Source organism: Carassius auratus, chromosome 22, assembly GCF_003368295.1.
Source record: "Carassius auratus strain Wakin chromosome 22, ASM336829v1, whole genome shotgun sequence".
In the NCBI taxonomy this organism is placed as follows: domain Eukaryota; kingdom Metazoa; phylum Chordata; class Actinopteri; order Cypriniformes; family Cyprinidae; genus Carassius; species Carassius auratus.
In genome coordinates, this window is record NC_039264.1 from 14,388,984 (window position 1) to 14,403,099 (window position 14,116).

At 37.6% G+C, this 14,116-nt stretch overlaps 2 protein-coding genes across 2 annotated transcripts; both read left to right on the top strand.

Moving 5' to 3' along the window:
* LOC113039787 (kininogen-2) lies at positions 1 to 3,244 on the top strand. The gene is made up of 7 exons (XM_026197884.1): positions 1 to 325; positions 947 to 1,063; positions 1,611 to 1,683; positions 1,872 to 2,044; positions 2,290 to 2,400; positions 2,723 to 2,815; positions 2,925 to 3,244. Exons 1-7 carry the CDS (start codon positions 128 to 130, stop codon positions 3,108 to 3,110), a joined length of 951 nt encoding a protein of 316 aa, XP_026053669.1. The 5' UTR covers positions 1 to 127; the 3' UTR covers positions 3,111 to 3,244.
* Positions 3,245 to 4,709: 1,465 nt separating this feature from the next.
* On the top strand, positions 4,710 to 6,381 carry LOC113040663 (cocaine- and amphetamine-regulated transcript protein). Its single transcript, XM_026198947.1, has 3 exons — positions 4,710 to 5,332; positions 5,438 to 5,521; positions 6,150 to 6,381. Exons 1-3 carry the CDS (start codon positions 5,126 to 5,128, stop codon positions 6,255 to 6,257), a joined length of 399 nt encoding a protein of 132 aa, XP_026054732.1. The 5' UTR covers positions 4,710 to 5,125; the 3' UTR covers positions 6,258 to 6,381.
* The last annotated feature ends 7,735 nt before the right edge of the window (positions 6,382 to 14,116 follow it).

A 14,116-nucleotide genomic window follows, 5' to 3' on the forward strand; every position in this document is an offset into this window, starting at 1 on the left:
GCTGGAGATACAGACACAGAATTGAGCTTTCTAACAGTGAGTAAATCATTACAGAGACAGATAGAGTTCAGCGTGGACACTTCAGAACTCTCTCACTCCAACACAGTTGGGTTTCCAGAGGAGCACAATGATGCGAGACAAGATCTTGATGGTTTTTGCGCTAGCTTGGCTGTATTCTTCTGGAGGACATGGACAAACTGTCATTAAAATTCCGTGTGATGATGAAAGTGTGAAGAATGTTGTGAATTTAACTCTTTCCACGCATAATAAGATATTAACTGAAGGTGGTCAACTGGCTCTCTATAAAATCTTGGCGGCTACAAAGGTAGGATGTAGTTTTGCTCTTTGCATTGTACAATATTTAACCTCTAGGCAACTCTAGGTTGTCCTGCACTCTTAAAAATAAAGGTTTTTATTGGCATCGAAGGTCCCACGAAGAGCCTTTAACATCCATGCAACCTTGTCAATGCACAAAAGGTTCTTTAGTTTGGTGAAATGTTCTTCATGCTAAGAAATAATGGTTCTTCTAAGAACTGTTCACTGAAAGATTCTTTTGGTAAACAAGTGTTTCTTCTTTGCGTCACTGCGAAAATCCCCTTAAGAAACTTTTATTTTTAAGAGTGTAGCAATGCGATAGAAGAGCCATTTTTCCACTTCACTCTTCCAAAAGGTTGTTTTTGCAGTGATGTCATAGAAGAACCTTTTTTGGTTCCCCTTTTAGAGAACCCTTTTTGGACTATAAAGAACCTTTTCTGCATTTGAAAGATTCTATGGATGTTTAAGGTTCCTTATAGCACAATTGATGCCAATAAAGAAACTTTATTTTGAAGAGTGTAGTGAGAACCTTTAGTGGTTCCATTGAGGTTAAAAGTTCTTCATGGATCCATCGATGCCAATAAAGCACCTTCATTGTTAAGAGTTTAGCATAATACAGTAATTTTCACAGACCCAGAATGAATCGGTGGAAGTGGTGTTTGTACGGTTCACAAGTAGAGAAACAGACTGTCCTGCAGGCGGAGACAAGGTTTGGTATGAATGTGACTACCTGCAACAAACGGATAAGGTAAGATCTCATGAAGTCATCACATTCATGAAGATGATCTACATTCATTGTTGGCAAAAAAAAACCCTCTTGCATTTAGAAGCAACACTAACCTAGTGCAAAAGTCAATTATATCAGTTATAAAGATTAGCGTAAATTATACAAATATTGCAACAGTCAATTATATCAGTTATAAAGATTAGCATCAATTATACAAATATTTTTCCAAACACAATCAACTACTTTTAAAAGTAATGCTTTAAAATATTGCGTTACTCCATAAAAAGTAACTTATTTTGAAAGTAATACATTATGTAACTTTTGCGTTTCTTTTTATCAGATAAGCGGGGCTTGCTTATTTGTTTTGTTTAATAACAAAAAACCCAAAAGTTACCTTTTTGTCAACTGTAAAGACCCTTCTGAAGAAAATGCATCTTCTTGAAAATGAAATCTGAATAGAGATTTGTGTTACTTGTAATGCATTACCCCCAGCACTGGTATTAAGTGAATAACAGTAGGCCTTGACCATGATTATAGTACTGTACATGTATATTTTGTGGTTCCTCAGGCAATCATAAACTGTCAAGTGAAAGTCCAGTTTGAAAAAGCAGATCAAAAGTTACTTTTGCATGACTGTACAGGTATGTCGCAACCGCAATTTAATCCCTTTCTTATATTACAGTTATATGTGCACACAGTCATTTTTCTGTATTAAAACTTAGAAGGAATAGCACTTTTCTGCCCTAGAAATGCAAGCTATTGTAACTACAAAAATAAAGCATAAAAGCATTTACTCAATAATTGAATAATATATTAACTTTCTCGACAGCTGAGCCAGCTGCTTCCTCTAAAGTCGCCCCGTGTCTGGGCTGCCCTGAAAAGATCGACCTACATCACGAAGAACTGAAAGAACCACTCATTTATTCCTTGTCGAAAGCCAACGGCATTGTCAAACACAATCATTTCTTTATCTTTAGGGACTTGACATTTGCAACAAAACAGGTAAATTACTTCTTTTTCGCTCAGTTGTTTGATTCCCAGGGATAAGACCAATGGCCTGAATGCAATATAAAGTGACTTTGGGAAGAGTTGTCTTCCGAATGCACAAGTATGAATGTGAAATCACCTCATTTAATCCATTGGACTGTTTTTGTCAGATTGGGCTGTTGGCTGCAATTGGTCAAACTGGTCGAACTCAAGATCATCAAGGTTAATGTTGTGCTATTGCGGATCTTTTCTGTTTCTAGGTGGTGGCTGGATTCAGGTATAAATTGCAGTTTTTGATTGAGAAGAGCAATTGCACCAGGGCAGAATTCAAAGTGGTTACTGAGGAGTGCCACCCAATGCAGGAAAAAACGGTAACATCCAAAATCACTCTTTTCTTTTTTTTGAATGCCAGTGTAGTTTAATATTTGAAGAGTTCAGATGTAAAAGTCTAAGAGACAATATTGTTATCAGGCTCCTGTGTGTAGGTTCAGTAATTTTCACTTGACTGGTTCTGAAGTGAAATAACTCATCATAATAGGAGCCTAAGAAAAATACTCATTTTATAAGGCACTTAGAGGCTTTTGCATCGTTGAACTCTTCATTTATTAATTTAGTCTGAGATAGAACAATAATAAGGAATGTGTCCAGTACTAGTGTATTAGTAGCCAGCCTCTCACATAAGTTGTTGTTTAGGAGGTTTTGCAGTGTAACTCTACTGTGGATGTGGCTCCTTGGAGGCACGAGAGGCCAGAAGTGCATGTTGAATGTGAAACAATGGTTACTAAGGTGGGCCAACCCGTCACTCTTTTGTTTTTGTTAAACAATATAGATCTTTTTTTAAAGCATTGTGATAGATTTTCAATGACCCCATTTGTGCCCAACGTCTTGTTTTCAGTCTGTCGCAAGATTTAAACGACCACCAGGCTGGTCTCCTATTAGGAAAGTAAAACCGCTCAACTGTCCTTCCATACCCTGGAGAGAGTTCAAGCCAGTCATCGTCAGCATCGCTCCTCCAAACACTACAGAGTCTTCACAGGCCGAAGCAGATGCTGCATTCAGTGACCAGGATCTGCTAAGCTGAGAAGCTTGTGTGTGTTTGTTTAACTGGATACCTAAAATAAAAAAAGAAAGAAGGATGAAAGGAAATTCAACTACCTTTCTACAATAATTCACAGTAGACTGTCTCATATTTCACAATAAAGACCAAGAACCAAATATGCTGTTTACTGGAATTGTTTTGCACGTCCCTGTATCATAATATTTTCCCACATATATTAAGCAAGAAAATGCAAATTGGTCACGTGATCAATAGTTGCTTCTGAGCTGTGCTTTATAAATTGCTACATCGACAAAATAGCTCCCATTTTGCCCTCTTATGTAGTATGATGTAGTCAAAAACTGAAAAGTTTTTCGTTTGCATTTGTAATGTATACGCGACAACGTTTTCAAAACAATTCGCATTTACACATATCCATGAAAACGGCCAAATATGCTGTATTACTTATGCCAGGCTAGTAGATGGCACTTTCACCTTGTTAGTAAACCGTAACAGTATATGCAGGTGACAATTATATATTTTAAATGATGTGTCTCCGCTGTTGGTTGTAGTATTGGTGAAGTAAATCCACTCTTTGCTGAAGAAGCGTTAGCAATCTCTTGAGCAGCAACAACAGTATCATATACTCCACCATTGTTGTGTATGTTTGTTCGCGCTTGCCTTTAAAATCGACATGTACTGTGCATGTCTACATACCTAACACAAACTATGCATGCGCATAATGTCACCGTTTTCAAACATTCCCGTATTGGGTGTTTACACAGAAACAATAAAGTTGCTGTTTTCAAAAACGTGTACTTTGAGACCAGTCTTCTAAAATGTACGCTTGTGGCGGAGCTAGAAAGTCAAAACACATGACGTGATCTGTTGATTGACTGCCAACGAATGGGAACGGCAGTGTAATCTGAAAGGAAGTGAGGTAATTGTATTTAAATAGTAGTAAAAAGAGGGAATAGGAGGAGGGAAAAGAAAAGTGGATTTAGGAAGGAAGGAAGGAAGGTGGATGACATTGATTGCAAATGTCTGTGGTAAAAGACGCAGGGGTTATCTGCGAGTGCACACTTGGTATGGTGCTACGCAATCAATTTAGTGTTTTGAGGAACGATTTCTCCAAACTAAGGATACCAGTGCTGAGTGTGTTTTACCTTCCTTCGTAGCCTCCAAATCATCTGAATACGAGTTTGATGGTTTCAGGTGATCATATTATCAAAATACCATGAATGATAATAAATCAAAAAGAAAAGGCACTAACTAACTAACAAATAAATAAATTACAAATTTGTATATTTTAATGTTAATATAGTCAATGTAATGTTTTTTGAGCAGATAATTGTCTTCAACTGTTGCTTTTACTTCGCCATATTAAAAAGTCTCTGTGGCCATTTTTCAAAGTGCTTACTCTAATAATTTTTTTATTATGTTATCTGTTAAATAATGACACTTTGTAATAGGCCTACCGAATGAAATTCATTTCTTCTTTTTCATTTCTTTTCCATAATTCCATTGTATGGAAAATAATTTCAAACCGGTTTAGAAATCAGAGAAGATCTCCTGTGTAAGTTGTGGCTATCTAATTGTTCAATAATTATCACTTATTTGTTAACACTGAGATGATTACATTATTTTGTGTTTCATTTTCACTCCTAACCCATCTGACAAAAAAAAAAAAAAAAAAGATTTACAAAAGGAGTTGTTTGCAACTGGCCCCATTCCCTTAAAATGGCTATTTCTTGTCATAGATGTTCCGGTAATTAACTGATCTTCTCCGGAAATAAAAATGGTTGGTAATTATAGTCAAAGATGAGGTTAGGTGTACATCAGTGGCTTGATGTTTGAGGTTCACGGGTCAGACGTATGACTCATCATGCTGACGTTCTCAGGTGGACGGAGCTAGCGTTTCGTTTGCATTGCCTTCGGAGGTGCTTTGGGGTCGTGTCCCATGACATCTACAGCATCTCATGTACAACGTCTCATCTAAAACATCTCATGCATTTAGAACGGATTTGTGTCATTGCTATGAGAGCTTATAAACGGTTGAGATGCTCCTTCTTCTGTTACTTGAGAAGAGTCGCTCACCATATACTCCTGTCTCAAATCAAGTCCTGCTTCCAGCCACAATGGTCAGAGATCGGATCTTTCTTCTAACCGTAACCTGCTCCGTCTTAATGCTGCTAGTTAGCTGTGATGACGTTCTAGAGATCCGCTCGCCAGAAGATGACATGAAGGCTCAAGAGGAGAAAGAACTGGTAAGATCGCTTTTGTCAAGAGGGTTTCTTCAGGCACTCTGCAAATCAATCTGAAAGAACAGCTTTAAGAGATGAATGAATTGAGAAAATAACAATATGTTACAGATCGAGGCTCTTCAAGAAGTGCTTGAAAAACTGAGAAACAAACAGATTCCCACTGCAGAGAAGAAGTTCGGTTGGGTCCCCTCGGTAAGTCTTTGGTATACATTTGACACAAACGTTAATTTTTTAAAAGCAGTCCATGTATACAGTGTTCCTGTAGCTCAATTGGTAGAGCATTGTGTTATCAAGCGCAAGGTTGGGCGTTCGATTCCCAGGTTGGGGGTTCGATTCCCCGGGAACACATGATAGATAGAAATTGATAGCCTGAATGCATTGTAAGTGGTCTGCTAAATGCATAAATGTAACTTAAATTTAAAATTTAAATATAAACCAATAAAAATCTAAAAAACTTTGGATTAAACTGTTCGATTCACTTGGATTACTTTTGATTATTTCCTTTCTGAAGCTTGAACATGATTGATGATTACCTTGACTTTCAATGGATGGACAAAAAAAGAAGAATACTTTTATTCTTGTTCCAAAGATAAACCAAAATATTTAGGCTTTGGAATGATTTTATGTTTAGTAAATGATGACAGAATTTCATTTTGGCATGAAGACCATCCATGATGGGAATATATGACACAAAAACAACCCAATTTTATACAAGGCGCTCCATAAACTGAGTGTTTTGCGTTGTATTCAGTACTTACTAATATCATTCTGTAATATGAAAGCTATAAAGTCTGACTGAAGCATGAAATGTTGTGTTTAGTGTGATGCAGGTGAGCAGTGTGCGGTTCGTAAAGGCGCTCGCTTCGGGAAGCTGTGCAGCTGTCCTGGAGGAACCACCTGCAGCTTCTCCATCCTCAAGTGTTTGTGAAAGCATGCCTCGTTCTGTCATCATCCAGCGAGTGTTTCATCGTCCTGTTAGAGATGTTCGTTGTTTCCCATCAGTTGTAATGTTTTATTAATGCACACATTCAATAAATGCATGCATTTTTGTATATATATATATACCTCTGTTTCTTATTCAAAGTCAAAGTGAGAGAATAATCTTGAAATATTAAAATCGGGTAACTTTGTGGCCACTAGGCGGTACAAAGCTTCAACGATTTACAGTCCCTGAGAATGAAACCTAAGTAAATAAAGGGCTGGTGTCATATCAGAGCTATTAAATTGGTGGGCAAGATGTCAAAGAGCAAGTGGATAAGTAGTAAAGCTATAATACGTTTTAGCAGACTACACTGCAAAAAGAGATGTGTTAAAACTGACACATGTAGTGCAGAATTGTAACATGTGTGGTGAGTGTGCTCAGAGACAACTGATGTGTCAAATACAATGTGTGCGTTAAGATGGGTCACACTTCTACTGTGTAATGTCATTTAACTCAAAATAAGAAACTGCTAATTAATGTGTTAATGACAAATAATAATAAGCATTATACCATTGATTTGTTACTCTACAAAATTGAAATAAAACAGACAGATGTAAACATGTTAGAGATGTCATAAATTTATAAATGTATATAATGTACTAGCTAGAATACAGCAGCTATATATTAAAAAGTGTTCCCAACATCAACTACAGCTTGTATGAGGGAAAATCGTGCAGTCAAGTTTAGCATATGACATTTGTGACCCTGGACCACGCAGTCTTATAACGAAGTCAGTCATGTCGAAAACTAATATTATGTGACAAAGTAATCAGTGTGAAACCAACGCGATGTCGAGTTTTGCCCGTCGTCTGCCCTAATCACGCCCACGCGCTTGTGATCGTCCACGTGAGAGGCGCGCGCACCACGGCAAACAAAGCAGCACCTTTCCTCGAGTTCTTATCTGCTGTTTCGTTCCTGAAAAAAAGAAACGGTAAGAGGAATAAGACAAAACTGACCTCATATGAAGAGGCGCTGGGAGGATACCCTTTGGGGTTTCCTCAGAAGAATGCAGGGCTGGTATCCAGCGGAGGATATATTATTTACAAAAGTCTTTTTTTTTTTATTATTATTATTATTATTATTATTATTATTATTATCATACTTTCATTAGTTATTGTGTTACTGTGACATAACTAGTACATATATGTAAATAGTTAGACTTTTTCCAAACCATGATTCCTGACTAAATGTGTACAAACATATAGACTAAGTGAAAACATTATGAAGATTTATTCACTGAATCTACGATATAAAAGTAATGAGTTATGTTAATGTTAGAGAAAGAATGTTTAAAAGAAAGTGTACTTATAGGCTCTACTCACGAAGTGTTGGAGAAAAGAAAAACACTTAAGTTAAGAAGCTGTCTGATGTAAAGTCTAATTTTAAGTTATTTTAGACTACCACTAGGTAGCGCCCTAAGCATGTGTTTTTGTATTCTGGTTCTTTTACTAAAGAAGAGATGTACAAAATGTTTGAACACGCATTAAAGTAACAAAGACTTTTTATTATGTGCGCTTAACAAGGAAATCACTGCTCCGAGTCTTTATTAAAACCAACAGGTTATGGGCCCAGAAGTAAAACGCTCCGATGAATAAAAATAAGCTCGGAATCCAAGACTGTGACAGTTTTTCCATTTAATAGATCAAACTATCCTATGTGGAAAGTGCACAGAGACTGCTCCTCGATCTGATCCAAGTAAGTTAGCAAGATATACATGACTAAAAGTGATTGTGCTCTGGCTACCATTGTATTAGAGCCATCTTTGCACTTTCTACTTGGAGAACCGGAAGATACTAGATACTACAGGTGCTGGTCATATAATTAGTATATCATCAAAGTAGATTATTTCACTAATTCCATTCAAAAGGTGAAACTTGTATATTATATTCATTCATTACACTTTTATTATTTATTATTTTTATTATAATTTTTATTTTGATGATTATAACTGACAGCTAAGGTTAAATCCCAAATTCAGTATCTCAAATTTGAATAATATCAAAATTAGAATATTGTGAAAAGGTTCAATATTGAAGACACCTGGTGCCACACTCTAATCAGCTAATTAACTCAAAACACCTGCAAAGGCCTTTAAATGGTCTCTCAGTCTAGTTCTGTAGGCTACACAATCATGGGGAAGACTGCTCACTTGACAGTTGTCCAAAAGACGACCATTGACACCTTGCACAAGGAGGACAAGACACAAAAGGTCATTGCAAAAGAGGCTGTCTGTTCACAGAGCTCTGTGTCCAAGCACATTAATAGAGAGGGGAAGGGAAGGAACAGATGGGATAACTGCACCCTGGAGAGGACTGTGAAACAAAACCTGTTCAAAAATGTGGGGGAGATTCACAAAGAGTGGACTGCAGCTGGAGTCAGTGCTTCAAGAACCACTACACACAGACGCATGCAAGACATGGGTTTCAGCTGTCGCCTTCTTGTGTCAAGCCACTCTTGAGCAACAGACAGCGTCAGAAGCGTCTCGCTTCAAAAAGGACTGGACTGCTGCTGAGTGGTCCAAAGTTATGCTCTCTGATGAAAGTAAATTTAGCATTTCCTTTGGATATCAGGGTCCCAGAGTCTGGAGGAAGAGAGAAGAGGCACACAATCCACGTTGTTTGAGGTCCAGTGTAAAGTTTCCACAGTCAGTGATGGTTTGGGGTGCCATGTCATCTGCTGGTGTTGGTCCACTGTGTTTTCTGCAGCTGTATACCAGGATGTTTTAGAGCTGACCAACTTTATGGAGATGCAGATTTCATTTTCCAACAGGACTTGGCCCCTGCACACAGTGCCAAAGCTACCAGTGCCTGGTTTAAGGACCATGGTATCCCTGTTCTTAATTGGCCAGCATACTCGCCTGACCTTAACCCCATAGACAATCTAAGGGGTTTTGTGAAGATGAAGATGCGATATGCCAGACCCAAGAATACAGAAGAGCTGAAGGCCACTATCAGAGCAACCTGGGCTCTCATAACACCTGAGCAGTGCCACAGACTGATCGACTCCATGCCACGCTGCATTGCTGCAGTAATTCAGGCAAAGGAGCCCCAACTAAGTATTGAGTGCTGTACATGCTCCTACTTTTCATGTTCATGTTCATGTTTCATGTTTTCATGTTTCAGAAGAAAACTTTGGCAAATAAGCTAGCACTGAGGCGCAAACTGTACTCATTGCAATTGAAAGACAGAGACTCGGTTCAAGAGCACAACAAGGTGTTAACTGAAATGTTTGATGCACAATCAGTTGTGGGAGATCATGTCAAAGAGGAAGATCATGTGGTACACCCGGTAGCTCCTCGTCCAATGTGTTAGTCACGGCACTTGAAGCAAGTGTGGATGCACCTAAAAATGTAGGTCATCACGGAACGATTGCTGCATGAAGAACACAACCTTTTTAAAATCAATACAAAGACCAACAGGAAGCCAGTGCAAATTTGTTCAATTTCTAGTCCTAGTTAGAATTCTAGCAGCTGAATTTTGTACCAACTGTAATTTACTTAGGGTAGCTTTAGAAACTCCAGCCAGCAAAGCATTACAATAATCAATACGTGAAAAAAACAAAAGTGTTGATTAACTTTTCAGCCACAGAGAAAGTCAACATGGGACTTAATTTGGCATTGAGATAAAAATAAAAAAAATGATGCTTTGACTGTGTTACGAACATGATGGTCAAATGTTAAATTGGCATCAAATATTTTTGTTTAAGATTTTTTTGTTTAGTTTGGAATTGTACACACTTAAGGCTATGGACTCTGCTTTATGCAACTGATGAAGTGAATCAATAAACATCACTTCAGTCTTGTCACTGTTTAGACAGAACATTTTCAGACATCCATTTTTTTTATCTCAGTAAAACATTGAGAAAGAAGAGACACGGGCATATTGACATCAGGTTTTGAATATAGATCTGTGTGTCATCGGCCTAAAAGTGAGCGTTAAGACCAATAGTTCTTAAAAGTTGGCAAAATGGAAAAAATTAAATACTAGAAAGTAAAGGGCCCAAAACTGATCCCTGGGGAACACCAGAGTGCACCACACCGACCTCAGACTTGCAATCACCCATCACAACAAACTGCTTGCGATCAGAGAGGTAGAACTTAACCCACTTTAATGCAGAATCAGAAAATCCAAAGATAGTCTCTAAACGGGTGATTAAAATGGAGTGAACTATAGTGTCAAAAGCAGCAATAAGATCAAGAATCAATAAAGACAGACGGCCAGAATCAGAAGCCATTAACAAGTCATTAGTGACCTTAACTAACTCAAACACTAACTGTCTCAGTGCTGTGGAGTTTACGGAATCCAGACTGAAGTGGATCAAAAAGATCATTAGAGGAAAGATTGAAAGAAAGCAGTTGAGAAGCCACTGTTTGTTCTAAAATTATGGCGAGGAATGGAAGATTAGAGATGGGATGAAAATTATTCTAAAGTCCATGTTGTTAGTTTTTGGTACGGGGTGTCAGCAGCAGTTTTAAGTGCTGCTGGCACAACACCGGTGCACAGAGAGTTATTGATAGTTCAAAGTCAAAGTTGATACTGATGGAACATTTGAGAGACACAAAGCACGTCTGGCTGCACAAGGATTTTCTCAAAAGTTTGGATCAGACTATGACGAAACATTCATAGCAGTGGTCAAATTTGAGTGTGTCAATACAATAATTGCTCTGACTGTACAGCATGGACTAAAGCTTCATCAAATGGATGTCAAGGCAGCTTTCCTGAATGGAGAACTAAAGGAGGAAGTGTACAACAACAACCTGAAGGTTTTGTTGTTCAAGGAAAGGAACATCTAGTGTGCAAACTAAAATCACAGCATCTATGGGCTGAAGCAATCACTAAAGATGCAAAACACTTTGAGATAAAAGACATGGGTGAGTTTACTTGTTTTCTTGGAGTGAAAATTGTCCAAAAGTCACAAACTGGAAAATCTGGATGGGTCAGACAACATATGCAAAGATTTAGTTGGAGAAATTCGAATTGAAAAATTCAAAGTCAGTAAGCACTCCAATAGACATGAACTCAAAGCTTGTCAAACACTCTGATGACAAAGAAGGAGTGGATCCAACACAATCTGCTGTTGGTAGTCTGATTTATTCGTCGACAAGTACAAGACCAGACATTGCTTATACTGTGAACAAGGTGGTGAGATTCTGTGCTAAACCCACAAAGCATCACTGGACTGCTGTCAAACTGTCTCTGAATCTAGGTCTGCTGTATAGCAAAGAGAAGCCAAAGGAATGCATTGGATTCTCTGATGCACAATGGGCTGGAGACCAAGATGATCGTAAATCTGTTACAGGATACATGTTTCAGATCAGTGGAGCAGCGGTGAGTTGGAGAAGCAAGACACAGACATGTGTAGCTCTCTCTACTGCTGAAGAAGAGTAGTCCTACATGGCATTGGCAAGTGCAGCTCAAGAAGCGGTTTGGATGCAACAACTATAGAGAGATCTAAAGCTCAACCAATCAGGACCGACGCTGATGTTTGAGGATAATCAGTGCTATCTGTATGGCATAGAACGCACAATTTCATGGACGTGCCAAACACATTGACATCAAGTAGCACTTCAATCGAGAGCAAATTGCAAGTGGAGTCAAAGACTTGAAATACTGCAAGACTGAAGACATGATTGCTGACATATTCACCGAAGGACTGAGTGAAGAAAAGATCACGAAGCTGAGACAGTAGGCTGGAGTGAAACCAGTTTTGTTTGAAAAAAATAAAATACACCAGAAACATTGTTTTAGCTTAAGCTGTTTAAGATAAGAAGCTGTCTGATGTAAAGTCTTCTTTTATGTTCTTTAAGACTAGCACTAGGAGGAGCCCTAACTATGTTTTTGTATGGATCTTTTACTGAAGAAGAGATGTACATTTTCTTTGAAGAAAAAGTAACTCATTAAAGTAACACTTTTTGTTCTGTGCGTTCCATTTAACAAGGAAATCACTGCTCTGAGTCATCTTACTCAGTAAGATCAGTTCCCATGAATAAATTAATTATTTTACAGTATAGTTACTGTACGTTCATTATGCCTGGACTATATGGTAATATTGTTTGTGGCTGATAGCGTTAAAATGCAGTTTCTTTGTTTCTGTCTTTAGTATTAGTATCAGTAAACATCATGTTTATAATGTAATCTAAATTTCTTATGGGGCGATGATGTTTTCATTCTTTATATAATAAAACTATTAGCCTATATAAAAGTAATGAGTGAACACTGTAACATGATGAATACTACGAGTCTAAGAATGTTCAGACCATGTTTATTATTAATAATCTGTTCACAAAAAGATTTTAATAACTTAAACAATAATAATTAGTTTCTCAGGTATAAAACATCCTTTTTTACGATAGTACAAAGCATGTGTGAGTCTATGACTACAAAATCTATATATACAGATTCTCCTGATACTATATATATATATATATATATATATTTATTATATGCTCACCAATGTTCAGCCACACTGATATTCTTTGGTAAAACAAGCTCCTTGACTCATTTGTTTTTCCTTGAATCTATGAAAGGAAGCAGCAAACACCGCAAATACTAGCGTGGTTTACTTGTTTCACTTGTTGAACAGAATCTGTTTTCTGGAATGAGTCAGTTCACATCTCTGTGGTTATGTCAGTGTACTCAATAACGTGTCTTTGACCTTCACTGTGTATGTCTTGATTATACTGTGTTGTAAATAAAATTCTAATCATTTAAAAATCTCCACACATTCTGTGTTACCTGCCCCACAGTCACATGACTCACCTTGATTTGGTCAGGTCTTTGATGCGGTCTTAAAATAAAGGGTGCAAATCAAGGGATGCAATATGATTTAACTTCAGACCTGGCTTCTATTGGAATGGACATTACATATTTCTGGGTCTAAACCAATAAAAAAAAAAATCTCTGATTCCATTGTTTGAATGCTTCCAGTATCCAATCACAATGGAGAAATGACTTTTAACTTGATCTGAGGGAGCTTCATACATCAGACAAGACACGCATGGCTCTGAAGCTTGAGAGAGCGAGGAGTAAGTGCCTATTTTCATTAAAAATGTTTATTTATGTTCATGCTAGCCTAATACATTTTCTCTCAGCATAATTTGAACAATTGTTAATATTTCAAGTTTTTCTTGAATTTTTCATTTCATTAAGATTTTTTCAAAGTTTAATGTCCATCCCAATGGACATCAGGAGTCAAGATATATTAGCCAGCTCTCAGTTAGATCATGCACAGAAACAAAATACCTAAGCATTTCATAGTTAAGCTATGACTTTTATGCATATAACCTGTTTTTCACACAATCTTCCTTTAGAGTATACACACCTTGTAAATGGAGAGTTATCCGATCTTGACTGCTTGGATTCATCAAATGAGGCAGATGAAAACGAGAGTAATGATGTTGAGAGTGTAGCACAAAGTTTTATGCCTTATATGATGTGTAACTTACAGAGAATGCATATGAAGTCACGAGTGAGTGGGAAAAGAGTTATAAATGTGACGAGGGACAGAGAGAAGGGACAGTGGAGATGCATGCATGCTTGAGGTGACAGAAAGTGTAGAGACAGAGAGGAAGATGATCATGAGCAGATGACAATAACAGAAGCATGAGATTAACGGACGCCATAGGCCATTCACCACAATAACCAATACTTCCCTTCAGAATCATCTGAATTATGACAGACATCACATGAGCCCATACCAATGCTTCAAACAGTATGTACCAGATACGCTCTTCGATCTGATGTCTGAATGCTGTCCACACAACCATGTGTGTTGATCTTTCACACGTCTATTTTTGCAGTGTAATT

Bases quoted from the DNA above. Each gene is read 5' to 3' on its own strand.
- LOC113040663 (XM_026198947.1), top strand. From the start codon at position 5,126: ATGCTCCTTCTTCTGTTACTTGAGAAGAGTCGCTCACCATATACTCCT. The intron at 5,333-5,437 runs GTAAGATCGCTT...AATATGTTACAG, and splicing joins CTCAAGAGGAGAAAGAACTG to ATCGAGGCTCTTCAAGAAGT. The intron at 5,522-6,149 runs GTAAGTCTTTGG...TGTTGTGTTTAG, and splicing joins AGTTCGGTTGGGTCCCCTCG to TGTGATGCAGGTGAGCAGTG.
- LOC113039787 (XM_026197884.1), top strand. From the start codon at position 128: ATGATGCGAGACAAGATCTTGATGGTTTTTGCGCTAGCTTGGCTGTAT. The intron at 326-946 runs GTAGGATGTAGT...TAATTTTCACAG, and splicing joins AAATCTTGGCGGCTACAAAG to ACCCAGAATGAATCGGTGGA. The intron at 1,684-1,871 runs GTATGTCGCAAC...CTTTCTCGACAG, and splicing joins ACTTTTGCATGACTGTACAG to CTGAGCCAGCTGCTTCCTCT.